General features: G+C 46.0%; 1 protein-coding gene across 1 annotated transcript in view; it reads left to right on the top strand.

Moving 5' to 3' along the window:
* The window catches only part of CPLX4 (complexin 4), a 243,546-nt gene extending 231,496 nt beyond the window's left edge, over positions 1–12,050 (top strand). Inside the window, exon 3 of the mRNA XM_085640703.1 lies at positions 7,767–12,050. Within this exon, the coding sequence (XP_085496829.1) occupies positions 7,767–7,994 (228 nt within the window). The 3' untranslated portion in view covers positions 7,995–12,050. The remainder of the gene's footprint in view (positions 1–7,766) is intronic.
* The last annotated feature ends 7,492 nt before the right edge of the window (positions 12,051–19,542 follow it).

Below are 19,542 nucleotides of genomic sequence, written 5' to 3'. Positions count from 1 at the left end.
TGAAAAAATAAGAGACACCCTACTCACACGAAACCAGGGTACTTTACAGTTTAACAGAAAACCACGGTTCCTGTGGAAATCAACAAATGATACTTAACATATAATAGCACAATCACAATAATCGAAGGCAAAGAGATGTCTGAAAGAGAAAAGACATATAACACAAATTTTGTATGAAAATACGTTGTTTTATATAATGTAAATCACATTATTTTAAATCCAGTTCATGGTGTCCCAAGTGATTGTGAAACATATATTTTAAGGTTGTGACTTTTTGTGACATAAAATCAAGGTTTCATCAAACATGTACAAAAGCGACCATTAAATCAATACATAATGTGTGCTCGCAGCTTACTAATACAATAATAGTAACTGACAAATGGTTCGCTTCACTCAGTCAATGACATTTCAACCCACTTCACAATGTAGGGACTCATCAGGACCCATCAATGAAGGGGCACCAAAAAAAATTATAACCATGGTATCAGTAATGGGGTATGGTGGAAATAAATAAGAGAAAGGCATCAGAAAGGTAGATTTATTGTCGGTAATCATACCTGGGGATGACTGTCAGATAATGGGGTGTGCACCGTCTGTGGGTGAAAAGGAATAAGGGTACTCACATAAGGCGCAGCCGGGCACTGTGGGGATGCGAAATGAGGAATATTTAAAAGGTGTTTGTTGGGTTAGTTTGTTCGCCCACTGGGTATGGCGCCGGGAAGCGCCAATCCAGCAGAACAGTGCGTGTCACCACAGGCAGAGACTTGGGTATTCGCCCACCATACATCATTGCTTGAATTTTGGGAAGTCCCAGTTCGCTCAGCTCGACCCTGTATGCTGGGTCAGACCATCCCCCATTGAGCCAATCATGTAAGGTGAGTAGGTGGGTTGCTAGATAATATAAAAATAGGTTTGTCATGCCCATGCCCCAGTCAAAGGGTGGCATCTAGCAGTGAGACAGAGCTATTCGTGGTCTCCTCCCGCTCCAGAGAAACTTGGTAGCGAGACTGTGTAATTCCCAGAACCAGGTCTGAGGAAGGTGGAACGGGGTGTTTTGGATAATATATAAGAATCAGGGGAGAATCATCATCTTTAAAAGGGCGACTCACCCTAAGGGGTTAAGTGGCAAGGTTTGCCACTTCCGGAGATCTTCCTTGGCCCTCCTGACTAATGGGATAATGTTGAGCGACCATGCTAACTCGGGGAGTAATGCAACCCAGATTCCCAAATATTTAAACGATTGCCGCCTGATGGGTAGAGTAGGTAAATTTTACTCCCTGGGGGGTTGGTTGCCAAAATGCCGATGTCATGCCAGACGTCAGGCTCACTCTATCCCCCTTTTATTCCTTTTAGTTGGGGAATCAGATTCCGGCTTAACTGAGACACATTGAACGGGCGTCTGACTACGTGGACGAACTTCATTAATACTACTGGATATAGACTGACATATGCGGACCCACTTCGTTAATACCACTGGACATAGACTGTACTATCTGCCTCAAGGTAAAGAGACCCCTTAGATGCACGAGCATTATCGGCTCGAGATAACGTATCAGTTGGGATATTGATTCTCCCCACCTTTCTACCTCTCTCCTTTAGCTTCAAGCTACCGGTTTTAAGCGCATCCATCAGCAGAATTGCCCACATTAGCCATAGAAATTGTGGGCGCTAGGCCCTTCTCCTTAACTACTGATCCGCATACCGCAAGTAACGGCGGGTGAGCTACCTTGAATACTTCTAACATATGCAGATAGAATTTACCCCCCTGTGCAACATCCTGACCCCTGGTTTTTTCCTACTCACTCCACAGGTAGGTGACAAGGCCCCATACCTTCCTAGGTTGCCCCACCCTGTCCTGATGAAGATCCGCAAGGCCGAGGATCAAAGCACACTCATGGCCATAAGACGGGTCGAAACGTCGACGCCCCTTTAAACTAGCTTGGACCCCGAACTTACCCCCAACATGCCACACTAGAATGGATTTCTATGTAAATTGAAACTGCAATATACTTGAGATTGTGTATTGAAAAGCGTGGCCAGGCTCTCAAGGGCGGTGATTTAAAACCAGTCCAACTGTTTAATGTATTAAACTTTCCTATGTCACCTTTTTGAATACTCTTCTTCACCACCTTACACGTGAGCACCCTTACTTCATGCACATTCTCTCTGGAGCAACCTTCCCTGCAAAATTGATAGCGTACATTTAATACTGTCTGATTGTTTCACCATTTGACATGAAAATAAAATGCATGGTGATTTAGATTACGGTTTGTTGCACTTTTTTGTTTTTTTGTAAATAATGTATTAAGTACCATGAGCAATTACTTTGTTCCTAAGAATGCTCATAAAATTATTGGCTGAATATACCAAAATAGGGTTATCGATTTATGTCTTTTCAAATGAAGGTCAAGGACCGCTGTTTTTTGTATCATGATGGGTATAGTAGGTGTCCAGTCGAAACAGTCCCTTGACAGATGAAAGAGAACCAAGGTTGACTCAGGTGTAGGCCTGAGACCTGTGCAAAGGAGCATAGTATTTGGAGGCACCTAGGTCCAGATTGGGCAGACCAAGGAAAAGCAGGAGATCATCCACATATAGAGCGATCTTGTCCTTGTAGGAGCCTTGCCACTTCCATCTCTGAATCCGGTCATCTAACCGAATGAGGCAGGCTAGGAGCTCCATCGCCAGGTCGAAAAGGAGGGACGAGAGTGCGCACCCCTGTCTCATGCCTCTTCCAATCGGGAACATCTCCGAGAGCGCTCCAGTGATGAGCACCTGTGTTTTGGATCTGGAATAGAAGACCTTCACAAAGCATTGGAAATGCTGGCCCAAGCCCATTTCGACCAACACGTCCTCCAGATAGTGCCAGTCGACTGAGTCAAAGGCTTTTTCGAAGTGAATTAGGAGGAGTCTAGGTTCGGGGTTAGTGCTTGATGGTTCACTAGGGCCAAGAGAGGTGAGAGACAAGTATATCCTGATACGCGGCATAGAATTCCTGTGGAAAGCCGTCGGGCCTGGTGTTTTCCCCGATGCGATTCAAGATATGGCCTAATTTATTTCCTCATGTTTAATGGAGAGATCAATTCTGGTCGATTCAACAGCACTAAGGTGGGGAGGGTGGAGACCCTCCAGGTTGATCAGTTCGGAAAGAGAGATCTCGGGTCTTTGGGCCGAGTAGAGCCTGGAATAGTAGTCAGCAAAAGTTTAGGCTACTGCAGGGAGAGTGCGGTGGGTGAGTCCTTCGGGGTCTTGAAATTCTGGGATAATGCAATTGACCAGGGGATATGTGGCCAGTCTGTGTAAAATCTTCAGAGTTTTGTGCCCCAACCATAGACTCAGGCAACGGAGGATCTCCATAGCAACTTAGCAGACTCCAGAGAGATTTGTTTGATCTCTTCTCTCAACAATGCAAGCTGCCGATCTTGGGGAGGTATCCCGTGCCTCAGGCGTATTCCTCTCTAGGCGGGTCACCTGGGCCTCGAGGAGGGTGATCCAGCTATCTTGGGCTGAACGTTTGAGTTGGCCTTCAGCGAAGCCACGGTTGGTGGCTTTACCCACTTCCCAGAGAGTACCCACGGAGGGAACGCAGCTATGGTTGGTGAGGAAGTTTTGTTGAAGCTCTACTTCAATTGCTTTCTTGAAGTCTTTATCTTGAAGGAACCGAGCCTTCATCCTCCACATAGAGCAGAGTGTGTCAGAGGGGTTGCCTAAATTCAGGAGCAGAGGTGAGTGATCTGAGATGCCTTTGGGGAGGCTAGTGATCTCTCTCATCCTCTGGAATTCAGGGGCCGGCATGAAGATCATGTCTATTCTTGTGTGTGTGTGTGTGATGCACCACGGAGGTGTGAGTGTACTGCCTGCCACTGGGGTTCCATGTCCTCCAGACATCGCAAATGCCCAGGGTGCTTGCCCAGTTTACCAGATGTTTGGCCTGTAGTGCCCTAGTGGCAAAGGGTATACCTGTGGTGTTGAGGTCCGGCTGCATAACCTTGTTAAAGTCACCCCCTATATCACTGTCTCACCCAGGGGCAGGGAAGAAATGATGTCACTAGTTCGCTTCAGGGTTAGTGTGAGCTTCAAAGGAGGAGTGTATATGGACAGTAAGTTGAGGACATTCCCTCCCAGTGTTCCAGTCAAGGCCACGAAGCATCCTTGAGGGTGTTGGTGGAGTGAGTAAGTACGAAGGGGAGATTACGTCTCAGGATAATTGCCACCCTGCATGAACCCCGTTCTAAGCCCGAGTGCCAAACCCTGTTTTATCCATATCTTGTGAGGAAGGGACAGTGATTACCCATGTGGTGGGTCTCTTGGAGCAACAGTATATCAGGAGCATGTCTTTGGGCATACTGCAGGACTGTGGTCTGCTTGACTCTGTCGAGCAGACCATTTACATTCCATGACAGTATTCAGAGAGGGTCTCCGTTATTTCGCGTCTGTATCATATTTTGCTTGGGTGAACCTGAGAGTCCTTAGGGCCCAGTCTGGTTGTGGGACTGGTTGGAATACTCTCTGATCATGGAGCAGTGCCTCCTTTCCTGTTATGTGGGCTATGTGTGTGTCTGTCGTGGTGTAAGGATGAAGTGCTGCAAGAACTAAACAATACAAGTCAAACAAGAACATAGGACAATGGTACCAATTCCCTTCCCCCCCACCCTATACTTCAAGAATGGAGGCATCTGTCACCCCGGTGAATTCCAAAGTTAACAGGCCAAACTAGAACGTTTAGCTTCAGAGTTGCGTGGTGGACCCCTCCTTAAGTCAGGATATCTTTGGTGCATCAGCAGAGTTATCTGTTGTGATGTGACCGTTTGTCTCTTATTCACCCTAGCGGTGTATTCAGCTTACATGGTTCCTGGTTGGGCCGATCATCCCAGGAGCGCCAGACAGTGATAGAGGTCCAAGTTGGTAGGTTCAGTGCTTAGTGTCTTGGGGGGCATCTCTGGGGGTCGCCTGATCCAGGGAGCCGGAGCGTTGCAAGGAGCAGGAGTCGCTTGGCATTACCTGGTCTCTTGGGCTCTGGATGGCACCCGTTGGTGAGCCCGACATGGCTCTGTGGGTACCTCTGGCCCTGCAAAAGCGTGCGAGGCTTCTTCTAGTCTTAGGCGATGTCGCCGGAGCGGCCCCGGCCTGGGCCCCAGAGGACGGAACTGCACCACCTGGTCTGAGGGGACTCTCCTCGGTCAGCCAGGTCCAGGCCGTTTCCGGGTTATCAAAACAAAGGGTCTTGTTTTGAAACACAATCCGGAGGTGGGCCGGGAAGAGTAGTCTATACTGAAGATTAAGAGCGCACAGCTTCTGCTTGACTTCGGTGAATGAGCGTCTCTGAGCCTGGACCTCTCGTGTGTAATTTGGGAAAATCATTATGGTATGGTTGTGGTAGGTCAGGGATTTTTGGTTACAGGCTTCTCTCATAATGGAGTCTCTGTCTTTAAAATTGAAGATCCTGGCAATAATTGGTCTATGCGGGGCCCCTGGAGGAGGTTTGGGAGCCAGGGAGTGGTGGGCCCGCTCCACCGCAAACCATGTGGACAGAGTGTTTTTAGGCATCCATGATTCGATCCATTGCTCAATGAGAGCTCCCACCTGTCCCTGCTCTGTGCCCCCCAGGAAACCCACCAGATGGAGATGATTTCGTCTTGACCTATTTTTGGCGTCTTTTGCCCTTTTGTGCAGCTCCTTGGTGTGGGTCTGTAGGTGAGCTACCTGCGCCTTCAGTTGGATTACATCGTCCTTAACAGAAGAAATGCAGGATTCAGCTTCCGAGGTGTGGGCTGTCGCGTTCCGTAGGATCTGTCAAAGGAGAGGCACGTCCACCCAGACCTCGCCGATCTTGTTCTCCACTGAGGCCTGCGAGGAGTTAATGGCTTGTAGGATTGTGGTGAGGTCAGCCCCAACGGAGCAGGGTTCTCGACGGCCCCAGTGGTTGGTCCAGGGTAATTTGTGGTATATTGGTCCATCTTAGTCTGTGTTGGGGGTGGTTTGGGCCCTCGGTCTTTTCTCATGGTGGTGGTCGGGGTGGGTCGCCTCTGTTATGAACCACGCTGGACCGCGCCTCGGTGCACTGTTTAGGCCACAAGTCTGTTCCGCTAGCCCCCCCAGGCTGGGCCGTCACCAGTGTGAGGTCTTTAGTTATTTTATTTGGCTTGGGCCACTTCGGTCGTGCCACACCCAGCCCCAGCCCCAGCCCCAGGCCCCTCTGCTTACTGATCTGTCCGAAGGGGGCCGCGCCAGGCCGGAAGCAACCGCACCCAGCTGGTCCGAAGGCACCAACCGGCTCAACCTCATGTCAATGGCCCCGGGCCCACTCCCCACAGGCCAGAGACCTCGTCCTCTGCTTGGTTGCCCCTTGGCAACTGCCGGGGGTCCTTGATCGCTACAGGGGACCCCGTGATGTGCTGGGCACAGGGTTTTCTCCTCAGAGGGGGGTGATCCGCATACAGGCCCGATGCCATCGGGAGGCCCCATTCTCTTTTCAACAGGGGCTGCACACCAGTGCCAGGGCGCCTCCTCAGCAAGCCCCACCTCCTGATGTGCCAGGCCCAGGGAGCACCCGCCAGGTAGCATAGCAGGATTCTCACCCCAGCCGTGGTAAGTGTTGGAGTTAGGCAGCAGCTGCCCCTTGATCCGTCATCAGCAAGGCGGAACCCAGCCCATGCCTCGATGCCCCATTCAGGCTGCAATTTACTCTGTCACCCTCTGGGCGGGGCTGCACCCGGCACAGGGTCTCTGCCCAGGGGGCCAGTGCCACCGCAGCCGTGCCACCCCCAATTCCTGGGCTCCGCTGCTCACCAATCCACCTGAGAGGGGCCAAGCTGGGCTGACAGCATCCACTCCAGGTCCTGGCTGAAGACGCCGATCATCTCTGTTCTGCGGCGAACGCACCGGGCCTTCCTCTCACAGCCCAGAGACCTTTCTCTCTGTCCAGCTGTGTCTCAGGGGTCACCGGAGGTCATCGACCACACTGGAGGACACAGGCAGGATGCCGGGGCACAAGAGTCACTCTCCGCAGGGGGTTAGCAGGGGGAGGAGAGGTCTGAGGGACCCCGTGGCATCAGGCAGCAGCCCGTACCGCCATTTTGATTGGAGCACCCCGCACAGATTCAGGATGAGTCTAGTCGCGTGTGGTCGTCTGTCGATCCCACACTCCACCTGGGGCCGCGGTTCGTACCAGCGGGACAGTATGTTGTTGTAAGGGTGAAATTTCTCCGCCGATGGATATGCAAACTTGGGCGGATGACGGAGGGGTCCGGACACTCCAAGCCACCCATGGTTGGTGCTTAACACTTTTTCGTGCTATTTCCATATTGAATATCTCTGGTTTCCCTTAAAAGATTTTTGTCATTTAAGAGTCAACATGTTCATTAACTTATTCTCTATTTTTAAAAATAAGAGTGGGATTTTTATTTTGTTTTATTTTAGACTTTTTATCTATTTTGGTACTTTTAAATGCTTTAGACATTTTTTTAAGTTAAGCGTGTGTGCTCTGTGCCATAGCTACCAGGGTGTGAGCTCAGGGTTAAATTACTGAAACCCTTACTTGACGTGACAAAAATAGTTACATTGTTTCTTGTGGTAGACTACCATTTACCCCAAATATTTATCCACTTTCTCACAATGTGCTTCTGCATCCTATGCATTGCTGTATAGTTTCAAATAACAAAGTCTGTAAATACAACAGATATATATGCATATGTTGCAGAGTGTGATAATTTAACGGTCTTATATCTGGATTGCTCATATTTCTCTTTGTTTCTTTGTTTGGTCAGAGTGAGAAAGATGAAAGCCAAATACAGTTGGCTGGAGATGATGTGGAGCTTCCAGAAGACCTTCAGAAAATGGTTGCTGAAGATCAGGATGAAGAAGAAGACAAGAACTCTATTCTTGGGCATATACAACAGATTCAGAATATGGATTTGGACACAATTAAAGAAAAGGCTCAAACAACACTTACAGAAATGAAGCAGGCTGCTGAAGAGAAATGTTTTATAATGTAGAAGAGAGCGCGTGCTTCTAAAGTATGCTGACTGCACTGCCTACAGATTACCTGTAGAAAATGCATAAACTGCATTATTTATCAGATAAATATGTGTATATAAATGGATCCTACATAAACATTAGAAATTTAAAGAATTCTGAATTTGCTCAAATTTAGTTATCTTTCCAGGGTCGCCTTTGATGAAATAACGGTGAAGAGAAGATGTAATCTAAATCCAAAATGTACTATTCATTGGTATTTTCAGGGTACTCCTATAGCAATATTAATAACGAGAGTATATCTTTCGAGAGCTTCACTGTGAGCAGAGAAAGTGTATAGAAAACAATCTTAAATTCACTGCTACATGTTATGTTCCCAAATATGTGCACAAAAGCAGTCAGGCGAACTTCCCAAAAGACGTATTGAAGAATTGTTTGTAAATAGCTACTTGGGAAAATGGGCACAGTTTCACAGCTCTTTAGGAAAAAACCCACAAATCACTGTACAGTAAGCAGTCCTCTTTACATCTGTATTGTAGTTAGGCTGTTTTACATTGTTCATTGGGAATTAGGGCCAGGTTAAGATCTCACCCACCTCGAACAAGCCATTCAGCCTCTTGACTGGTAAACCTGAATTTGTATGTGCAGCAGTCCACTTGTCTCAGAGTTGGCCACATTACACCTGAGCCGTTAACATTTTAATTAGTTTTGTCAAGAGTACTGCCTTTTTATTGATAGGAAAAAGGTCTCATAGCCCGTCCCAAAGAGGCTCTAGTGAACCGTTCATGATTCCAGCTGCAGCATCAGAAGCCGGTGTTAGAACAGGCACTACGATCAGCTGGGACATGTCTGCAATCATTGGACTAGGGACATTCTGAAGCACTCACTATGAGGCCAATCACAATGTCGGTCGGATCGCAGCCAACAGCCTGTCCGTTGCGACCCGGGTGACATCTTTACATGCAGGCTGACACTCGCATTATAATGCAGCGGTTGGAGGCAGGGGGCGGAGGGACCGACCGCTGCCTATCCAACAGGTTCAAGGAGCTGGCAGAAAGTAATCCCCTACTATGGGGCGGTGCCTGCTGAGGCACTGCCGTAGAGATTACGATGACCGTTTCAGGCAGCCTTTCAATGGCGGTCGGACCGCCATTGAAAGGCTGTCGGAAACAGACTTTGGGGGCCCCTAGCAGGGCCCCTGTCCCTCCACGGCCTCCGCTAAGAAGCCTAGGGGGCACACGATGCGGGTTGGACGCTCGTCCGAACGGCATCGTAATAAGGGCCTTAGTCTTGTGCTACTTGTATTGGTTTACATGTTGACAAGTAAGACTTTCCAAAATTAATTTGGACAGCTTGTTCCAATAGAACACTCGGCCGAGCAACTGTGGGAGCCACATAAGATTGCTGAAGAAGTCGCTGAATTCTGGATTTCAGTGATCTTCAGTTCTTCCACATACTTATGAAACTACATAGGCCTCAATTGCGATGCGGGTCCGACCAGCGTCCGACCAGCATCGTGTGGGAATGGAAACCGACCGACTAGCAGTCGGCGGTTCCATCTGATGAATTTGGATGCGACCGCACATGAGGCAGTCGTATACATCTATTTTCCTTATGTGGCTTGTGCAGTGGGTGGAAAAGGGCCACTGCACAACCCGCATTAGGAAATTAGATGTTTACAAACATGCATGTGCCGTGAACCAAACACCATATGGTGCCTGGCATGCGGAGTATCGGTGTTTGAGGCGGCCCCCCAGGTGCCCCCTAGGCCTTTTAGCAGGGAATACAGAGAGACGGGGCCCTGCTGGGGGCCCCCAAAGTCCATTTCTGACAGCACTGACCACCACTGAAAGGCTGTCTGAAACTTGCATCGCAATCCCTACGGCGGTGCCTGAGAAGGCATCGCCCCATTGTAGGGGATTACTTTCCGCCTGCTGCCCCAAAGGGCTCTTTGAGCCCGTCAGATAGGCAGCGGTCGGTCCTTCTGACCCCCTGCCCCACAGCCGAATCATAATGCGGCGGTTGGACTGCATGTAAAGATGCTGGTCGGCCCCTAAATGTCTAGTCTAGCTATAGAATTATCATGCTCAGTAAAGGCCATCAGATATTGCTACTGGGCTTCCAGACTATTATCAAGCATGAAAAGTAATTTCATTAACTAAAATTCGAGTCAGAATCTAGATGGTTTCCCTTTCCAGACATTCTATTTCCAGATTCTGACAACCTTTTTAGGTAATGGACATTTACTCTTGTGCTACTAGTATTGGTTTACATGTTGACACGTTACTAGCGTATGTATATCATCTGCTTCCATCTTTTTACACCAGGGACATTTCTCAGTGCTAATGTTATTATTTTACCTATCTAACCTGTGAATAATATAAATGGCCTCCACCGATATTAACTTCATCTAAGAATTGGAGGTTTATAGGCTTTGGGTTATGTTAATTGGTGTATCCATAATATGTATATATGTAACCAGCCTTGGTATTACATCTCGATCTATTAAAATTGCCTTAATTGCACTTCTAAAAAAATAGATTTTTCATGTTTTGACATTTGTTTCTGATTAAATAGTTGTTATTCAGAACCAACAATCCATCCTTTCTTTAAGGGCAGAGAAAAAACCTCTTAATTTGAGTGTTTAAAACTGAGGAGAGCCTTCTGCCAGTACTCTCAAATGTATGAAGAAATTTGAGACAACCTGAAACAATCATAAATGAATTAAACCTCAGCTTTCTTTATATGTAATATCTTCGAGAAAGAAAAAGAGGTTCAGGCCAATTGAAAATTAGACTAATCAAGAAGTACACAGCTTCTACAAATATCATAACATAAACTAAATTAAAATACTGAGTTTACGATCTATCAGTTTAAAAATATGCTAGTTATTAAGCAGAGATATCTAATCCTAGGATGTGGAATTATTATGGCAACATTGACAAATAATGTGTGTCTGGTTTAACTGACCATTACTATCAAGATGAGCATAATTATCATTTAACGTGAAATCCATCTTGTTATCTAGTTACATGCATTACAGTTGCATTAAAATGTTTTATGAAATGCCCTACAATTATCATTGCTTGCCAATGAGTATTTTCTTGATTCATTTCACTTGTCTATTTTTATCAATATTAACATGGATTCTGCATCTATGTAAACATATAATTTTAAAAAGAAATATATAAAGGTGATTGCATTTGATTGTCAAAGATATTATTTGTCTCAAGATCAGTCCAAGCAAGAATGACTACTGTGGTAAGCAGTGCTATATTTTGCACATAAAAGACACATTTAATGATTGTCAAAGATATTATTTGTCTCAAGATCAGTCCAAGCAAGAATGACTACTGTGGTAAGCAGTTTTTGCACATAAAAGACACATTTAATGAGTCTGGTGAATAGCACTACTTAATACATGTCATTTAAGGTTTATGAACACTTTTCACAGATATTTGGTCTATAAAAACTCCATGAACACATCAGTGTAACTGAGCCTACTTCGAGATGGTGCTGCTGTTCTTTGTCTAATTTGTTTCTTTTGCTGAAGAGGTTCTATATACTTTCACTTCAGAAGCTCATCTCACAAAACATGTCAATAACAGAGGGTTAGTGTTCTCTCGAACATATATTCTGTAAATTTATGTCAGCAGATTAGCCAATTTAATTAGAACATGAAAGACTCTAAAGGCTCAAACACAGATTGGGTAGGTCTCCCAAATTGAGAGAATAACGTGCTATTGAAATTCATACCATCTGAAATTATATACAATTGACACTGGTCTCTACAGAAAAAAATGTGTCTACCTGAAAATACCAGAACTCAGAGGTTGCTGCATCTACCCAGTTAAACTCTATACATACTTTGAAATGTTGAGCCTTAGTTTGTTTCTGGGTCACATCTGAAACCAATAATGCAATGATATAACTTAGAACCATTTATGTGATAGTAAAGCAATGAACTCCTGTTTGTCATTCTAAGAATGGATCATGAGGAGAATTTATAATGTCTAAAGAACTATAAAATCATTTTGAGATTCACACAAGGAACTATTTTACCCAAATCTGTGAATTAAAAGGGTTACATGTATTTTTCTATTGGTATTATTTAGTTTGTGATTATATTTGGAGCTTAACATTTGAATGTGCTTATTTTGAATTGGAAAAGGTGTATTTAATTTGAAAAGCAGCATCAAGAAACACATCATATCCAAAAAAATACAATAACAGAATAAAATTAGATACATTAGCAATTGTTGACAATTATTAAATACATACTCAGGTAGACTGCGGCAGACGCATATGCTTCATTGATGAATGTTTGCGTTTACTACTTAATAATTAATTTAAATTCATGAGTAGATCTAGATATTTGCATATGTTACAGATATACAAAGTTTCAAATTCAACAACAAATATGCCCGTTTCAAAAGACAAAATATCTATGAATTGGTCCAAGCCTAAAAGTCAGTAATTTATGAGCCTCCATTCCCGCAGATGTGTCTAATCCTTCATTTGAGAAGATTTTTTTTTTTTTTTTAAATCAGGGTCTTACAGCGCTTTATGGATGTAATCTCTCTCCACACTGATGACATGATAGGTAGGCACAGAAAAAAGACTAGTTAACCTAAAACATAAAATACGTGATATTCAAGACTTATCATAAATAGGAATCATCATAACAATCCAGAGGAGTTGAGAAGGATGACAACTTAATTTTTCAAAAAACATTTTTAATAAAATGACAGTTTATTTAATGTAAAATAATTTAAATGCTATTGGCCTGATACACAAAGGGCCTCCCTTCTCATTGCGGAGATTCCACCCTAGTGCGAAGACTCCCGAAAGACTGGGGGTCTCCGTCACAAGTGTGGAGGCCCTTCGTAAATCAGGCCCTCTATCTATCTATCTATCTATATCTATATCTATATCTATATAGATATAGATAGATAGAGGGCCTGATTTATGAAGGGCCTCCACACTTGTAACGGAGACCCCCAGTCTTTCGGGAGTCTTCGCACTAGAAACTTTTTAAAACAAGGTTCATCCACCTCAGTTGAGTTCCTTCTTGGCAGGTTTTGGGGTGAGCCATCAAGCAAGACCCAAGCATCAGGGGCTCCAGAAATGCTTTTTCCCCATACAATTAGACAGGGCTACAGCCAAAGTGGCTGAATAGAATTACACCATATTTGGTAGAAAGCTAGCTCTTTACCCAGAAACTGTGCTATTTGTAATTTAGTATAAATCCATTCTGTAGTTTTGAAGAAATTAAGATTCTAAATGTATGTATGTATGTATTCACAATCGGATGCAAAAACAACAGTTGATGGACAGAATGCAGAACAATGTCATACCAATGTATTCACAATCAGCCTCATGTTGAAAAATGCAAGCCTTCTAATGGGCTGAGTGGGATAAATTGCACCAGTGCTCTGAATGACTGGCTGCAACATGAACAGAAATGTGGCGACATCCATTACAGGGGTAAGGGGTAAGGGATGCCCCTTAGGGCCAAAACTCAAAAATAAATGTGATAATTTCGCTGTACCTCAGTACTTCCATGGGACTGACGAATTGGGGGGAAAAAGACAGGGCATCCTTTTTTATTAAAATCCCCCCAAGAGTGGGCCAGGGTCTGTGGGTTGGCACATTTTGTTAATATATATTGAAGTGGGAGGAAGCGTGTGTTTCTCAAACCTAAACCATGTAATAGCCCCAGGGAAACCATCCCCTGGGGCATTGCGGAGGTATGGTGTCCCAGGGTCGCCATCTTGAGACATATGTGACTGGCTCCCATGCCGGCACCCAAGGATGGCTGGTGGCTTGAAGCCACAGAAGCCTTGGGCCTCCCCATCCAGCACCCAATGGGCAGCTTAGTTATGGGTGCAAGTGTTGGGGCCAGACTCACAAAAAAACAAAGTGTGGGCGGCTACCGCTGCACATTGGGATGAGGAGCTGGTGTTGTAGTGTGGGACTTGGGCCTCTCCCATTGCAGGCCCCCAATAATAAGGCAAGTTGTGGGTGGTCTGGTGCACCCAAATAAACAAATAATGCCCAAAGTAATAATGAGTGCTCCGTTATGCTCTTCACAGGCGAATTTGCATATGTTTTTCTGCTTTGTGGTGCCCCAAACTTCGCAGGATCATAAGAAATATATATATAAAATCAATTTTCAATATAACATAGTCCATAAATAATATTCACAGATTACAGTAGACTAATGAAAAAAGAATATATAGAACCTCCACAATACTAATCTGAAATAGGCTGGCTGTAGCAATGCTTTATATGTTGTGACACACATAGTTCACATTGTTTTCACCTACACTTAAGCACCGAGCATAGTATTTTTCATCATTCCAAGGTAAACTGTGTATAATATTTTATGGACTATACTATATTAAACATTGTTTTGATATACATTTCTTATGGTATTGACTTAAATATTGTTACTACCATTGAGATCATTGTTCTTTTGAAACTACTTATTACCCCAGGTCCTGATGGATTCCAGGGGCAACTCCAGCATGTCACAAGTATGTTGTGGGAGACTGCAAGGAGTGCCGCAGCCCCCTAATAATCATTTAATAAAAGTAAAGCTATCTTTCCTGGAGTGTATACAGCTTGCCTCCAGTTATATGGTGTTTCTAAGCATTTCTAGATCTGGAGCTTTTGCTTTTCAGTTGAGGATTACATGACTTTTTGAGGTTGGACTTATGGCTGCGTTAAGTGGTTTGAAGGGTGTAAAAGGAAAACTCTGACAATATTTAATTTTGTTTTGAATTAATATGATTAATCTAATTGTTGGTTGACAAACATTGCAGTGTGTGTTATTAATAATGAATGCCTTTGTATATGGTATTAGATTCTATTGGTTTTATGTTTGCTATTTATGCTTTACATGAGTCTGCCTCATTTAGTTCATATATACATAATTCAAAGGCTGCACTGATTTATACATTGAACACAAGTCTGGTTTATTATGTTTCATCAATTATGTACTTTGAGAGGTCATCAGTGATGTCATCAATGATGTCATTAAACAGGTTATGATTGATATAATATGTGAGGTCATAAGCAGTGCATGGCAGGGGCAAAGTTTATAGTCCGCTCCGCAAACTATAACTAGAGATTTTCAGTATGGTTATTAATATATATATATATATATATATATATATATATATATATATATATATATATATATATTCGCTCCAAACCGGGTTCCATGCATACGAAACAGGCACTGACCTATTCACTTAAAAAGCCATAGGTTTCAGGCACCTCAATACGCCTTTCCCGATATATATTAAACATATTTAAACTTTACAGAAACACACAGTCACAGGATGATGTCATCAGTGATGTCATCAGTGATGTCAGTTGAGATGTCATCAGTGATGTCACTGACCATGTCATGAGTGATGTAATATGTGACATCATCAGCAGTGCATTGCGGGGGCGCGAGTTATAGATAGTTGTACTAACTATAACGGGGGAATTTCTATGGTTTTGTACGAGTGAAATGTCCAACTAACTATAACTTTCCCTAAAACCTATGCTTTTTTCAGTGAATTTCTAAGGTTTTTTAAATGCTAATTTCTAACTATAACGTGTCTGAAACCTATGGTTTTTTCAGTGAATTTCAAAGGTTTTTAAATGCTAATTTCTAACTACAACGTGCCTGAAACCTACGGTTTTTTAAGTGAATTTCAAAGGTTTTTTAAATGCTAGTTTCTAACTATGCCTACAGAGGTAGGACATGTGAAGAAAGAAGAAAAACGCACAGAAAGAAGCAACAGAAGTCCACAAAGATGAATAAAAGTGCAGGAAGAAGCAAGACATGTGCAGAAAGAACCAACAGAGGAGCAGAAAGCGGCCTTGTTGCAAAATCATCCTGTGCCCAAAAATTTTCCAGACGGGTACTGGTGGTAACTGACTCTGAATAACCGGGCCTAGAGCCAGTGCTATGGTAAAAGACACTTAGAATATAGTGAAAACACCTACATACACTAGGGAACACTATGCGTTGGGGTACCCTGTCATTAGCGTGACCTCCTCTGTAAGGCTCTAGTACATAATAGTGCAGGGTGATTAAAACTACCTCTTAAAACACGCTACGGGGCACGTTTGCACAGTGGTGAAGGGAGGGGGGGCCTGAGGTGACGTGTGCAAACATGCCCTGTGGCCGTTTTACGTACCCTTGAATCCTGATGGTCCAACTAGCCAACCAGGTACCTCCGGTAAGCGCCACAGAGCTTCGTTGCAGATAGGTGTAAAAAGGGGCATGACCTGGGCTACCTCTCTGCAACGCAGCATAGTGGCGCTTACTGGAGGTACATGGTGGGGTTGTTGGCCCCCAGGGACCCTCAGGATTGTAGAGGAATTAATTCCCCAACTTAAAACGCACCGCAGGGCGTGTTTGCACACATGTCACCTCAGGCCGCGCACCCTCCCTTCACCACTGTGCAAACGCGCCCCGTGGCACATTTTAAGTTGGGGGATTAACTCCCCTTTAATCCTGAGGGTGCCTGGGGTCCAACTAGCCCACCAGGTACCTCCAGTAAGCGCCACAGAGCTGTGTTGCAGAGAGGTTTAAAAAGGGGCATGACCTGGACCACTTCACTGCAATGCAGCGCAGTGGCGCTTACTGGAAGCACATGGTGGGCTAGTGGGCCCCCAGGGGCCCTCAGGATTGAAAGGGAATTAATTTCCCAACTTTAAACACGCCACAGGGCGAGTTTGCACACATGGCACCTCAAGCCCCGCCCCCTCCCCTCACCACTGTGCAAACGCGCCCCGTGGCGCGTTTTAAGTTGAGGGATAAAGTCCCCTTCAATCCTGAGGGCCCCTAGGGGCCAACTAGCCTACCAGGAACCTCCAGTAAGTGCCACAGAGCTGTGTTGCAGAGAGGTGTAAAAAGGGGCATGGCCTGGACCATCTCTCTGCAACGCAGCACAGTGGCACTTACTGGAAGCACCTGGTGGGCTAGTTGCCCCCAGGGGCCCTCAGGATTGAAAGGGAATTAATTCCCCAACTTTAAATGCGCCACAGGGCGAGTTTGCACACATGGCACCTCAGGCCCCGCCCCCTCCCCTCACCACTGTGCAAACGCGCCCCGTGGCGTGTTTTAAGTTGAGGGATAAAGTCCCCTTCAATCCTGAGGGCCCCTAGGGGCCAACTAGCCTACCAGGAACCTCCAGTAAGTGCCACAGAGCTGTGTTGCAGAGAGGTGTAAAAAAGGGGCATGGCCTGGACCATCTCTCTGCAACGCAGCGCAGTGGCACTTACTGGAAGCACCTGGTGGGCTAGTTGGCCCTCAGGATTGAAAGTGAATTAATTCTCCAACTTTAAATGCACCACAGGGCGCGTTTGCACACATGTCACCTCAGGCCCCGCCCCCCTCCCTTCACCACTGTGCAATGGCGCCCCGTGGCGCGTTTTAAGTTGGGAGATTAAGTCCCCTTGAATCCTGAGGGTCCCTGGAGTCCAACTAGCCCACGAGGTACCTCCAGTAAGCGCCACAGAGCTGCGTTGCAGAGAGGTGTAAAAAGGGGCGTGACCTCTGAACACCTCTCTTCAACGCAGCTACCTGGTACATACTGGAGGTACCTGGTGGGCTAGTTGGCCCCCAGGGCCCCTCAGTATTCAAGGGGAATTAATTCACCAACTTTAAACGAGCCATGGGGCGCGTTTGCTGGGTGTTGCAGGAAGGGGGCGGGGCCTAGCCACAATGCTGGCTTTTTTTTTTTTAAAGAAGGTGGTTGTGTGGCCCCCCTTCTCTTGCCCTTTTTTGTGCCCTGGGGACCCCATCCCCAGGGCCTGGCCCCCTTTTTTTAAAATAAAAAAAGTCAATAAGAGGGGGCCGTGTGGGGCCCCCCTCCCAGGGCCAATTCCGGCCCCGGGGACCCCATCCCCCAGGGCATGGCTACACATATTGATTTTTAATAGGAAGGGGGCGCTGCATGGCCCCCCTCCTAAGGCTTCTATTGGCCCCGGGGACCCCATCCCCCTGGGCCCGTCTTTATTTAATACATTTTTCGGGTGGGAGGGGGGCTGCGTGGCCCCCCTCCCGGGCCACTTCTTGCCCCGTGGACCCCATCCCCCGGGACCAAGCCATCTTTTATTTTTGTGAGGGGGACCTCCCTCCTCAGGCCAAATATGGCTGCTCCTTTAAAAAAAAAAATGTATTTATGATACAGGGGAGGGGGGCCGCGTGGCCCCCATCCAGAGCCACTTCTAGCCCCGGGACCCCATCCCCCGGGGCTGGCCCTCTCCTTTGAGAACCGTGGGGGGAGCCCCAATGCCCCCACAGTCCCTGCCGGCTCCCCGCCTCCTGTGGGAGCCATTACAAAAATGGGGTTACCCCGAAAGTCCGGGACCTGGGGATATAATTAATACAAAAAACAAGGGTCCTAACTCAATAGTTACCGCAACACAATAATGTCATTCAGTTATATCTTTTCAAGTTTAGAGCTAAGAGAGATCATTTAAAGTAGCTCAGGATATTCAATATGGCGTCTTAACATGAAACGATGCAACATCCAGTACACGATTCATCATTATTTATTTACAAAAAGAGCATAAATTGCATAATATTCGGCGCATGGTTGCTCCAGAGGGAACGTGCATAAAAGGAGAGTGCTGAGAAGTGAATGTGTAGAAGCAGAAGATTAGAAAAACAGTAGAGCAATTCTTAAAAACCTTTTCAGAGTGCACGGTTATAATTCACCGTAAAAGGTGTCCTGGTAACGTTTGAACATATCAACAAACAGTTCTAGATATTCCTTCCTCAGAACTTAATTCATATTGTAGCACGTTGGGGAATGGCGTATACCAGGCTTGACAACAAGGGGGTGTCGACGTTTCGACCCGTCTTGGGGTACAGAGGTATTTTGAGACCTTGACCGTGCGGGTCTTCTTCAGGACAACAGAGGGGATTGGAGCAACCTGACGTAGTCCTTGACTTGACTTCTGTGTCTACTATGAATCCCGGTACAGCTCTACCACAGATCACGAGTCACAATAATTCAGTTAACATGTATGCAGTCCTGTCTGATTAATTCCACAGGCTGTCGAGCTGCAGTGGTCGAATCAATCAAATATGCAGTGTCACGGGCCTTCTATTTAAGGGAGAGGAAACGGAATTGATTTAGGCATCTCGTTTCCAGTCGTTGGGCGCGCTGCGTCCATATAGGTCCGTGCTTCCCGTCGCGTCTCAACCGAGAGTGGGAGCCGGCATTGCTTTTCTACATGGGGAGCTGCTGACATGTAGCTCCCCGTGTGGAAAAGCAATGTGGTTTGGATTTTGGAAGAGAGAGCAGGCTCCCACCCTGCCATTGCAAACAGCAGTGTCCCTTGGGGTGGGCACCTCGGGACACTGCAGGAGCCGGCCCTGGGGGTTGTCAGTCCCCAGGGCCATCACAGGCTCCGGGATGGGGGGCAGCGCGGGGGGTGGTGGTCCCCGGGGCTGGGTGGCCCCCGTGGGCCCCCCAATCAGAATATACTGAGGCCCAAGATGGCTGCCAACAATTCCTGGTTTGAAGTGTTGACAGCCGATTGGAATGC

Source organism: Triturus cristatus, chromosome 2_1 (assembly GCF_964204655.1).
Source record: "Triturus cristatus chromosome 2_1, aTriCri1.1, whole genome shotgun sequence".
Taxonomy (NCBI): domain Eukaryota; kingdom Metazoa; phylum Chordata; class Amphibia; order Caudata; family Salamandridae; genus Triturus; species Triturus cristatus.
The sequence above is the reverse complement of the archived record's forward strand: the minus strand, read 5'-3'. Positions and strand labels throughout refer to the sequence as shown.